Source organism: Sinocyclocheilus grahami, unplaced genomic scaffold (assembly GCF_001515645.1).
Source record: "Sinocyclocheilus grahami isolate Dianchi unplaced genomic scaffold, SAMN03320097.WGS_v1.1 scaffold142.1, whole genome shotgun sequence".
In the NCBI taxonomy this organism is placed as follows: Eukaryota; Metazoa; Chordata; class Actinopteri; order Cypriniformes; family Cyprinidae; genus Sinocyclocheilus; species Sinocyclocheilus grahami.
Genome location: NW_015505321.1, coordinates 1,467,931 through 1,480,529, shown reverse-complemented (window position 1 = coordinate 1,480,529; position 12,599 = coordinate 1,467,931). Strand labels below are relative to the sequence as shown.

The following is a 12,599-nucleotide window of genomic DNA, read 5'->3' as shown; positions in this document are numbered from 1 at the left end:
AATTTTATGCGAGCAGCTATTGGTAGCCAGTGCAAATTGATAAACAGAGGTGTGACATGCATTCTTTTTGGCTCATTAAAAATCAGTCTTGCTGTCGCGTTCTGAATTAATTGTAAGGGTTTGATAGAACTGGCTGGAAGACCTGCCAAGATAGCATTGTAATAGTCCAGCCTGGACAGAACAAGAGCTTGAACAAGGAGTTGTGAAGCATGTTCCGAAAGAAAGGGCCTGATCTTCTTGATGCTGAATAAAGCAAATCTGCAGGACCAGGCAGTTTTAGCAAAGTGGTCTGAGAAAGTCAGCTGATCATCAATCATAACTCCAAGGTTTCTGGCTGTTTTTGAAGGAGTTATGGTTGATGTGCCTAACTGGATGGTGAAATTGTGATGAAACGATGGGTTTGATGGAACCACAAGCATTTCTGTCTTGGAAAGGTTGAGTTGAAGGTGATGGTCCTTCATCCAGCAAGAAATGTCTGTTAGACAAGCTGAGATGCGAGCAGCTATCGTCGGATCATCAGGATGGAATGAGAGGTAGAGTTACGTGTCATCAGCATAGCAGTGATATGAAAAGCCATGTTTCTGAATGGCAGAACCTAGTGATGCCATGTAGACAGAGAAGAGAAGTGGTCTAAGAACTGAGCCCTGAGGCACCCCAGAAGTTAGATGTTGCGACTTGGACACCTCACCTCTCCAAGATACCTTGAAGGACCTATCTGAGAGGTAAGACTCAAACCACTGGAGTGCGGTTCCTGAGATGCCCTTTGCCAGTAGGGTTGACAGGAGGATCTGGGGGTTAACCGTGTCAAAAGCAGCGGACAGATCCAGCAAGATAAGTATTGAAGATTTGGATTCCACTCTTGCCAGTCTTAGGGCTTCGGCAACTGAGAGCAAGGCAGTCTCGGTTGAATGTTCACTTCTGAAACCAGACTGGTTGCTGTCGAGGAGGTTGTTCTGTGTGAGAAAGGCGGAGACTTGGTTGAACACAGCTCGTTCAAGTGTTTTTGCAATGAAAGGAAGGAGGGAAACCGGTCTGTAGTTCTCTAAAAGAGATGGGTTAAGGGTGGGTTTCTTAGGTAGTGGGGTTATACGAGCCTATCTAAATGCTAAGGGAAAAACACCAGTGTGAAGGGATGTGTTGATGATGTGAGTGAGTGCAGGTACAACTGCAAGAGAAATGGCTTGAAGGAGATGAGATGGAATAGGATCAAGCGGACAAGTAGTAGGATGATTAGAAAGAATGAGTTTGGAGACTTCTGCCTCAGAGATTGAAGAGAAGGATGTGAACAAGTATATGTTTCCTGATAAGATGTGCTTGACAGATTGTGGTGTGGAAAATTGTGCACTGATGGTTTTAATTTTATTAATGAAGAACGTGGCAAAGTCATCAGCTGTTAGAGTTGATGAAGGAGGGGGAGGAGGAGGACAAAGGAGCGAGGAAAATGTTTTAAAGAGCATGTGAGAGTTAGACGACTTGTTAATTTTGTTATGATAGTATGTCCTTTTAGCAGTGGAGACATTAGCAGAGAAGGAAGAGAGGAGTGACTGATACATATTAAGGTCAGTAGGATTTTTTGATTTGCGTCTTTGCGCCACACCCTTTCAGCAGCCCTGAGCTTAGAACGATGTTCGTGGAGAACATCAGGTAGCCAAGGGGCAGAAGGGGTGATACGGCCTGGCCTGGAAGACAAGGGGCAGACAGTGTCTAAACAAGATATAAGAGTGGAGCAGAAAGTATCAGTAGCACTGTTAGCATAAAGAGATGCTAACTGTTTAGCAGGAGGAAGCGAAGATGAAACCATAGCAGATAGCCGGGAGGGTGAGAGAGAGCGTAGGTTACGTAGAAAGATGACATGTGGAGGGGTATGTGTTGTGTCAGGAACCATGTTTAGTTTAAGATTGAGGAGGAAGTGATCCGAGGTGTGCAGTGGAGTAACCAGCACATGATCAGTGGAGCAGTGTCGTGTGTAAATAAGGTCCAGTTGGTTGCTTGATTTGTGAGTAGCCATAGATAACACTCTCTTGAGATCAAAAGAGGCAAGCAGAGTGTGGAAGTCGGCAGCCTGAGGTTTATCTAGGTGGATGTTTAAGTCTTAATGCATAACTATGGGAGTACCATCCTCAGGAAAGGTTGAGAGCAGCACATCTAATTCATCCAAGAAGTTACCATGTGGTCCTGGGGGTCGATAAACAACTACAAAATGGATTTTAAAAGGGTGGGTAATAGTGACTGAATGAGATTCAAAGGAGCTGTTAATACCCAGAGAAGGTAAAGGAATAAATTTCCAATCATTAGAGATAAGCAGACCAGTACCTCCACCTCTTCCAGTCAGACAGGGAGTGTGGGAAAAAGATAAATTATTGGATATTATTTATTATAATTATAATTATGTATATATATATATATATATATAAAGGGGGACAATATGTATTTATTTATTTAACCTCAGATAATTCGTTTAAAACAGGAAGAAAATTTATTTATTTATTTATTTTTAGATTAGTATTTAAATTAATTCTGTCTCTGAAGATTAATTAAATCTCAGAGACAGAATTCATGATAAATAAAAAATAGTACGTGTTGAAATAAAAAAGCAGTTTAAAACAGGAAGAAAATTATTTATTTATTTTTAGATTAGTATTTAAATTAATTCTGTCTCTGAAGATTAATTAAATCTCAGAGACAGAATTCATGATAAATAAAAAATAGTACGTGTTGAAATAAAAAAGCCACTTTGTCTAATGCTAATATCGTCATTGACACATAATTGTGTAACACTTTGTACAGCTGGGAGGTCAAGACCCTTTCCTTAGCAAATGCCATTCGACTGGCTTGGTAATTGAGATGTTTCCATAATTGTAAATCCCACTTTTTTAGCAAATAGCATGTTTAATTTCTTAAATGTATCTCCTGATTGTGTAGGTGCTATAGGAACAAAGCCGTACTGCAACGGCCGTGGAAACTACAGCACGGACACCTGCGGCTGCATCTGTGAGCCCGGATGGAAGGGCCCCAACTGCACCGTTCCCGACTGTCCCAGAGACTGCAGCGACCAGGGCCGCTGCGCTAACGGAAAGTGCGAGTGTTTCGATGGCTTCATGGGTGAGGACTGCAGCGTGGAGACCTGTCCAGTTGACTGTGGTGAGAACGGCCGTTGCGTTAACGGAGTGTGCGTTTGCAATGAAGGCTTCTCCGGAGACGATTGTACAGAGACGGATTGCCTCAACAACTGTTTGGGACGCGGCAGCTGCATTGATAGCGAGTGTGTCTGCGACGAACCCTGGACCGGATTTGATTGCTCCGAGCTCATCTGTCCACATGACTGCTACGACCGCGGGCGATGCGGCAACGGGACTTGTTATTGCGATAAAGGCTTCACCGGAGAGGACTGCGGCACGATCGCTTGTCCGAACGACTGCTCGGGACGAGGTTTTTGCATTGACGGCCGTTGTGTATGCATTGCTGGCTACTCCGGCGAGGATTGTTCCAGCTTGACCTGTCCGAACGACTGCAAACAAAGAGGGCGCTGTTTCAACGGCGTTTGCATTTGCGAAATTGGTTATTTCGGAGAGGACTGCGGGAAGCTCTCCTGTCCGAATAACTGCAACGGTAGAGGACGCTGCATCGACGGGCACTGCGAATGCGACGTCGGATTCCAAGGTCATGATTGTTCGGAGTTTAGCTGCCCCAATAATTGCAACAACCGTGGGCGCTGCGATAACGGCCAGTGCGTTTGCGAAGAGGGATTCGGCGGCGAGGACTGCAGCATCAAAACCTGCCTGTCGGACTGCTACGGCCGAGGCCAGTGCGTGGACGGGAAGTGCGTTTGCTTTGCGGACTTCACTGGCGGAGACTGCAGTGAATTGAGCTGCCCAAGCAACTGCCTGAACCGTGGACGCTGCATCGCGGGACAGTGCGTTTGCGACGAAGGCTTCACCGGAGAGGACTGCGGTCAGAGGAAGTGTCACAATGACTGTCTCGGCCGCGGACGCTGCGTGGAAGGACAGTGTGTATGCCAGGAGGGTTTTGAGGGCCCGGATTGCTCCGTTCCCACCTGTCCTGGAAACTGCAATAACCGTGGACGCTGCCTCAATGGGAAATGTGTGTGCGACAAGGGATTCGTTGGAGACGCCTGTGGAGAAAGAAGCTGTCCGAATGATTGCAGTGGTGTGGGGCAATGTTTGGACGGCCGCTGCGTGTGTGATGAAGGCCACATTGGCGAGGATTGCTCAGAAGGTAATTGTAGTCGTTTATATGCTATACTATATATAGTATTATTTATATACTATATATTAATATTTTGAAATTGTTTATATTTTCATATTTTCCATTTTCATTTTAATTTTAGTTAAAGTTTTAGATCATTTTGTTTCTTTTTTAGAATTTTTTTAAAAACATTTTTATCATGTTGCCATTTTTATCATTTTTATTGATTTTAGTTTTAGTTTTACTTGTTATTTTCTGGGGTTTTATAGTTAACTTAAACTAAAATTTAAAAAAAGTTAATTAAAAAAAAAAAAGAACTTGTGAAGTAAACGTTAACTGGAAGAAAATAAGATATAAAAAAACTTAAACATTGTTGTCAAGACAGCATTTCTCATTTTAATTTAGTTTAACTTTGTGTACTATAATAACTAAAACTCAAATAAAAATTCATAACCTATATTTAAAAAAAACCACTAAAAATTACAAAAACACACAACAAAATTATTAAACCTTTACCTAAAATTCAAATGAAAATGGAAAATATGTTTACATATGTTCAAAATATTAAAAGTGTCTCAGTGATACTAAAATAACATGAATGTTGGGGATAATGCATTACAAGTTAATGAGTTACATAATCAGATTACAAGTAACTAGTAATGTGACAAATTACTTTTAAATTTCCAACTAAATATCTGAGTTACTTTTTCAAATAAGTAATGCAAGTTACTTTGTTTTCCCATGTATTCGCTGACAGCTCTCCTGTCCCCAAGTTGAGAGAAATTGGAAATTCTTTCAGCCTGGGGCTTATTAATTTCACTTTTGGTGTACAAGCGCCTTTACAGCTGCCAAAAATATCACTTTTGAGATTTTTGTTTAAAAAAAATACACAAGCAAGCCCAACCCAGGTGACAAAAAGTAACGCAAAAGTAATGTAATGCATTACTTCCCATAAAAAGTAACTAAGTAACATAATTAGTTACTTTTTCATAGAGTGACATAATATTGTAATGCATTACTTTAAAAGTAACTTTCCTCAACACTGGTTATTTTAGTACTTGAAGTTAAACTACATGAAAATAAAAACTCTTGTTTTCGTAACTAATGAGTTTACAAAGTACAAAATAAAACAAGTTTATTTTTTTATGTTTTATTTTATTTCAGTTAATGTTTATTTTATTTAAAGTAACAATATTTTTTATGGTTTTAGGTTAACAATAATAACCCTGAAAAGCATTAGTTCTTATTTAGTACTGGTGACGCAAACACTTTTTTTTTTCAAGTGTTAGCCAGATGATTGGCATTTCTTAGCTTTTATGCTTGTAAATTAGAGGGATAGTTCAGCCAGAAATAAACGTCTGTAGCCCTCATGTTATTCCAAACCTTTCTTCCAATGAATTACTAAATGAAATGTTACGCAGCATGCTTATACACTTTTCCATACAACTCAGGGTTGTCAGGCATCAAAAGACTCAGAAAAGCACCATAAACGCAGACCATAAGACTCACAAATGACTTACTGATGATATACAGTACACTGCTGTTCAAAAGCTTGGTCAGTAAATTAAATGAAAGAAATGAATACAGATCAGCATATTACAATGATTTCTGAAGGATCATGTGAGACTGAAGACTGGAGTAATGATGCTGAAAATTCAGCTTTGCATTTAATATTGTAATAATATTTTTGTTTTTACTGTATTTTTACTGTAAACATTTTTACTGTAAAATTTTGCAGTATTTTTATTAAATAAATGCAGCCTCTGTGAGCATTAAAGACTTCTTTCAAAAACATAAAAAATCTACTACATACACACTATTTTATATTCATCTCTTTGTACAGAAATGTGCTGATTATGCTCATTTTTTTGTACTTTGACAGTAAACTCACACCATATGTGTGCCTGTGAAATCCATTAGCTTTATATAGAGGACCATTAGTGGTGAAGGTCAACGCAGACAACAATTAAACTCATATCAAAAGGTCCAAAAACTGCCATTAATAAGAAACCCAAGTTAATTTAGTCAGTGTAGCTTGATTCTAACCTCTCAGCAGTTTGGCTGGATGTTTCCCAGTCACCACAGTGGAGACACGGACAATTTTCCGACTACTTGGCACCAAAGACCGTTCGCTCTCTCAACATCTGTGATGTAAATGACCCTTGATATCTTTCCCAGTCTCACCACCGGAAGACCTGACCGTCACGGATGTGACAACGGAGAAGGTGAACCTCACATGGAAGAACGAGATGCTGGTTACGGAGTATTTGGTTACGTACATCCCGACGTCACCAGGCGGCCTGCAGCTGGACTTCCGTGTACCTGGAGATCGTACGTCTGCTACCGTCTCTGAGCTGGAGCCGGGAATCGAGTATCTCATCAATGTTTATGCTGTCCTCAACAACAAGAAGAGCGTTCCTGTCAGCGCCAGAGTGGCCACATGTATGTTCACATGTCCTGATCAACCTTACACAAATACACACACATGCAATCACTAGATAAAACTGCTGAGAAGTATAATTGCACTTCAATTTCTGTCACTGGAGATGTGGTCTCTTGCAGTTGTGCCATTTTCATAATTAGGGTACCATCATCTACCCAATGATATTAATACCTGCATGGCAAAAAATCATATTCTTAAGGAGTTTTTTGAGTGAGTGAGTGAGTGAATTGAATGAATGAATGAATGAATGAATAGCAGGATAAATTCACGTAAGGCAAAATTGCATGAGACAAAAATCTTAAGAGAAAATGTGTTTCATGCTTTTCATTTGTTTAAAAGTAAATCTTTTGAAATCTGTCAAGAAAATGACCCAGTAATAATTCACTCTAAAATACATTTTAAAGAAAATAAATTATGAGATTAGCCATTTTTTTTATCATTAAGATTTTCTATTAGTATTATTATTATTATTATTATTAGGATTTATTTAAGGTAATCTTTTATTTTTTGTTATTTTTTATTTAATTAATTAATTAATTGAATTTGTATTATTATGACAATTATGACAAATAAGCATTTCCTATAGTTCTTATTACTATAATATCAAAATAGTATCATTCTTATATTGTCATTACTGTATAATTACTGTATAGTTCAAATTTCTGTATAATTACTGTATAATTCTAAATTACAAATTATAAAATGTTTCAGCATCATGATACTATTTATAAACCTGCCAAGAAAATGCCCTGGTCATGGTTTACTCGATCATCAAAACAGTTATTGAAATAATTGGGGAAATTAGCCCGTTTTTTGGACCATTAAGATTTTTCACCGTTATCATATTTTTAGAAAAAATTTTTTGGTTTGTTTTTAGTTATTAGTTATTTTATTAGTTATTTATTAGTCAAAGTTATTACTTAATTCATTAGTTCTCATTAGTTCTCATCACTATAATATCAAAACTAGTCCTATTTTTATATTGTCATTACTGCATAATTATACATTTTGAATTTTGAATTATACAATATTTTTGCATTATGATAGTATTTATTCTACTGCCTTATAGTTTGTATTTTCAGTGTCATTAGTGTCACCAAACTAATGGTTTCCTAAACACTCCCTTGTCTTTTATTGTCATTTAGCGGAATCTTTTATTCAAAGCAATTTAAAAGTTCACGTATTATAGGGAATGTCTAGAACCATCTTGCATGAACTACTAAGCTACACCACTCCATCCTAAGGCCTTGTTTATAAACCTATTAAATGTTTTATTTAAAGAAAAATCTGTAACACAGACAATGATTGCATATGCATGTGCTATCTTACATTGCATATGCAAATCTGTCCAAACAGCATTAGAAACTAGTCCACCAAGCCACTACACATTTGCACAGGTAACGCTCTCATATTCAGACACTGACTATTGCTAATAAACTTCAATGAATATCACGGTTCCCTGCAGATCTTCCGCAGCCCGAGGGCCTGAAGTTTAAATCCATCAGTGATACGTCTGTGGAGGTTTTGTGGGACCAGCTGAACGTTCCATTCGACGGCTGGGAGCTCATCTTCCGTAACACGGTTAGTTTCACGGGAGACAATGTTGAAGGCTCTTATCTAGGCACAAAAAAGAGAATTCAGATGCATCTGTAGATGCTGCTGCACATTGTCCATGACATTCTATACACGTCACATCGCAAAATGGATTTAAAACAAAATATGAATGTGATTTAGAATGGGGTTGTCAAAATCAGATTGGATCTGCCAATAATCTAGCCTATGATACAATAATACATTCTTAATGAGTTTTTGTCTTCTCCAATACGAAACAGTCAGAATTCTTGAAAAACAAGATCACTTCACCTGAGAGGCAAAACTGCGTAAGATTTCTTTCCAAGGTTTTCATTTGTTTAAAGGGAAAATATGAACCTATCATTTTTCTTTTTTTTTAGAATTCTTTATTTATAGCTTTTTTATTTAATTAATTAATTTTATAATTATTGCTTTATCAGAATTATATTTATTTATGTATTTATTTAGCCCCTCAGACTCAAAGAATTTGAATCACAACATATACTATGTTATCTTAAATTCTTAATTTTCTAAACATAAATGTTTATTTCTTCAATAATTTTTTGTTTGCCATTTTCTTGATATGTTCATATTTACACGTAAAACAAATAGACAAGAAAAAAAAGAATTATGTTTGCATATAGGAAAAAAGCCTATTTGGATGGGTTTTTTTTACTATTATTTTTAGGGTGTTTTAATGTTATTACAGTTTTTTCAAATGATTTTTTATATTTAGTTTTTTAATTATTTATTTTAATAAGTATGACCTCATCAGTATTGGATATGTATTTAGTTATTTTGCTCTTCTGCAAGCAAAACACTGCAAGCATTTGAGACTTACTAGGCATTGGAATTTAGGTCAGTTTCATTAACTTCATAAAAACCATCTTCCCAGGACGTGGAATCAATTCAGAGCCATATTCATGAAGTGCTATAAAGCGAAGTGCAAGAAAAGTGTTGAAATACCCTAGATGCTAAATACACTTTCATCAGGTTAATAACTGGCAGTAAAACTAATAGTAAAAATTGATCTCTGTACCAGCTGCTCAACCTTTAGGTCAATAGATTTACTGCGGTAAGATGTTCACACGGCGGTTTATTCCTAAAGGCTGTCCTAGGTGCCAGGGTTATACAGGGGTTATACAGTCATGCAGCTTGTTTCAGAGCATCTCTCTCATATTTAAAACAGAGTAATGGATAATTTAATCACCGTTCATTGTAATGATGCGAAGGGACATATTCTCCATTTGAGTCAGCGCTGCAGGCGGACATGAGCTCATACACTCATTTAAGGAGCCATTAAAAAAACTATCCTTGAACCATAAAGTCTCCATTAAGACTTACTTTAATGGCGCTCCAGAAATCCCAGATGTTTAAACTTATTGCATACTTTCAGTGCTGTTGTTTCATGCCACCAGCATTTAGGAAACTAATAAAATTTAGATGCATGACACGTTTTCTCTGTCATATCATGACTTTCAGTAATGGGGGTATAAATATAGACTCTGAAAAGTTATTATTGGAGTTTTGTGACTTTTAGTATATGTCTGTTAGCTTTGAGGTCATCTAGATCAGTGGTGCTCAACCTTTTTTAAATTGAAAAAAAAATTCTTCTCAATAAAATATTTTAAAACTTAGCATAACTACAAAAAATGAAATGTGTATTCATTATAAGTGTGTCCATGGAGTTTTAAGATTGTATTCATTTAAAAATAGGAGCCTATTTTTGAACCGTTAAGATTTTTCATTATTTTTAAAGATTTTTATTTAATTAAATTATTTATTTATTTGTTTGTTTGTTTGTTTAACTTTTCAAACTATAATATTTTTGGTCTGAAATACACCAAATATTTATGTATTTATTTATTTATTTATTTATTTATTTATTAGTTGGATTATTTATTTATTTTTTATTTATTAAAATGTCTCTGAGATGTTTTGTAATTTGACTCCAAGGTATTTAAAAAATATTTGTTTATTTATTGTATTATTATTATATTTTTAAATAACAGTTTGATTATAGTTTAGATATATTCATCTATAAATATTTTAGAACTTGGCATAATTACAAAAATGTATTCTCATTATAAAAGTGCCCATGGGGTTACACATTTTTATTAATTTATATGCCTTTTAAGTCTAAAAAATTAGACTACCTCTTATTTTCAGGTTGTTGAGGGCAGTGAATTAAAACAGGAAATATCTAGATTTCTAAATCTAGATATCTAAATATCTAGAAATATCTAGATTAGTTGTTTTGGCTTATTTTAATGCTTGTTTTATCTTATTTTAAATCATTTTAAGTTTAGGAAATTTAGTGAAGAATCAAAAATACATATTTAGAAAATGATGTTTGCATATAAGAATAGAAGCCTTTTTTGGACAGTAAAAGTGTTTCATTATTATTTTTTATTATTATTACAGGTCCTCTGGTTGCAAACTACTGATGTATACATTCTCTTAAATACATGACAGGTTTTGCAAAAACAATCAATAGTAAATAAAGCTAAATGCATGTTTTTCTATCTTCTCAATAACAGAAGGAAGAAAACGGGAAGATAGTGAACAATCTGACACCTTCCCAGACCAACTTTGAGCAACCGGGACTTGGGCCGGGACAGGAATATGAAGTGACTTTGTCGGTCATAAAGAACGACACCAGAGGACCCGGAACAAACTCGACTGTAGTAACAAGTAATGCACCTTCTCTAAAGTAAACCTTTCCTCTTGTTTATTGTCTGTGTCATGATCCGAGTTAAATTGGAGGCATTGCTTTTGATCCGTCCGGTAATTGACAGGAGCGTTTGGCTTAATCTACATCTGCTAAATGTCTCTAAAGTGTCGGAGGTCGAAGGTGAAACTAGCTCAGCAGTAAAGAATGTGAAGGCCTGCTGTTTGGAAAGGCCAAGAAGAATAGGGGCCATCATTTAACCTTATGAAACATCCCGCGTGGGCCGGCCAACAGGGCTTTAACAACCCAATTCAGAGCTTAACCGTGAGAAATCTGGACGATCCGTGTGTCTGGCTTGACATTTGCAGCCTCTGCACACATGAGATCCATGATAACAACCAATAAGGCATTTTTATTTTCGAAAGGCCCTTGATTTCTCACAGTAGTTAGTGTATTTCCCCATTTTACTGCCTGTAAAAGTGCTCAGATTTCTAGATTTGGAGATCTCCATCACAAATTTGCGCTTCTCAGTGCGTTAAATCTTATTTACCACATGAAAGAATTCCGTAGACATTGACTGACTTGAAAAGACCTAATCAAGTTTTAAGTGGTGTTTGCTAAGTCAAGCGTCACTGTGGTTTTTGCCCAGACTTAGTGGGCAATAACACAGCGCACGGCAAAAATGATGCGAATATTGAGGAAATGATGGTAGATGGAGGATTTGGTTTTCACTCTAAAATAAAGTAAAAAACCGCTTCTTAAACCAGAGAAGGTGAACATGTTGGTATTCTTGTGGAAAAAACATTTAAAACCTGTCAGCAACAGCCAGTTTAGTTTGACTTTTCTTTGTTTTGGTTTTAAAAAGCTTGTTATCTTTGCTGTTTACACTATGGAATAACAAATAATCAATCTTTTGTTTTAGTCTTAAAAAGTGAAAGGTGTGTATAGATATAAGCAAAACAGACAATTATCATTTCTTGTAAAACGTGACAACAAGATCGCAAATTCGAAAGTAAAAGTGAAAGCGTCCAAAGTCCAGCTTATAACACACTGTAAAAAAAAATTACGGTAAAAACCGGCAGCTGTGGTTGCTGGAATTTTACCGTAAAAAATACGGTAGCAACGCTTTAGGTTTTACGGGTTTAACTTAAATTTACAGTTAAATACCGTAATTTCATTAACTGATATAATGTTATTATACCAACCTTATTGAAGTACTGAAAACTGTTTTGTACCTTTGTAATACACTGATAACCACCAAATGCAGGACGTGATGAGAAAGTCACATGATGAACCAAAGGCCAACACAAACAGCTTTTAAGTAATAACATACTGTATATGGAAGGTGCACAGTGTCATTCACACAAGCACTAAACACCATCATGGTAACACACATGAAACTGAAATAATGCAATAAACATTCATTTAACAACATTAGGTGTAACACACAACCCTAATATACAAAACTGATAAGAAAAAACTAAGAAGAAACAAAGTTATTTCAACAAAAAATCATCAAATTTGAAATGTAACGCAGGGAATTCGGGGAATGTTAATTTACAGTTTTTTGCTGTAAATTATACAGACTTTTCACTTCCAAAAACGGTATACTACTGTAAAATTTATGTCCAATACATGTAATGTTTAATACAGTTTTTCACCGTATAAAGTAGGTGAATTTACCGTTAACCATTTAACAGGTTTTTA

General features: G+C 36.3%; 1 protein-coding gene across 1 annotated transcript in view; it reads left to right on the top strand.

Moving 5' to 3' along the window:
• LOC107591511 (tenascin-like) overlaps positions 1 to 12,599 on the top strand; it is a 58,468-nt gene that overhangs the window by 17,669 nt on the left and 28,200 nt on the right. Inside the window, 4 exon segments of the mRNA XM_016280668.1 lie at positions 2,923 to 4,236; positions 6,385 to 6,648; positions 8,115 to 8,230; positions 10,762 to 10,915. Of these exon segments, the coding sequence (XP_016136154.1) occupies positions 2,923 to 4,236; positions 6,385 to 6,648; positions 8,115 to 8,230; positions 10,762 to 10,915 (1,848 nt within the window).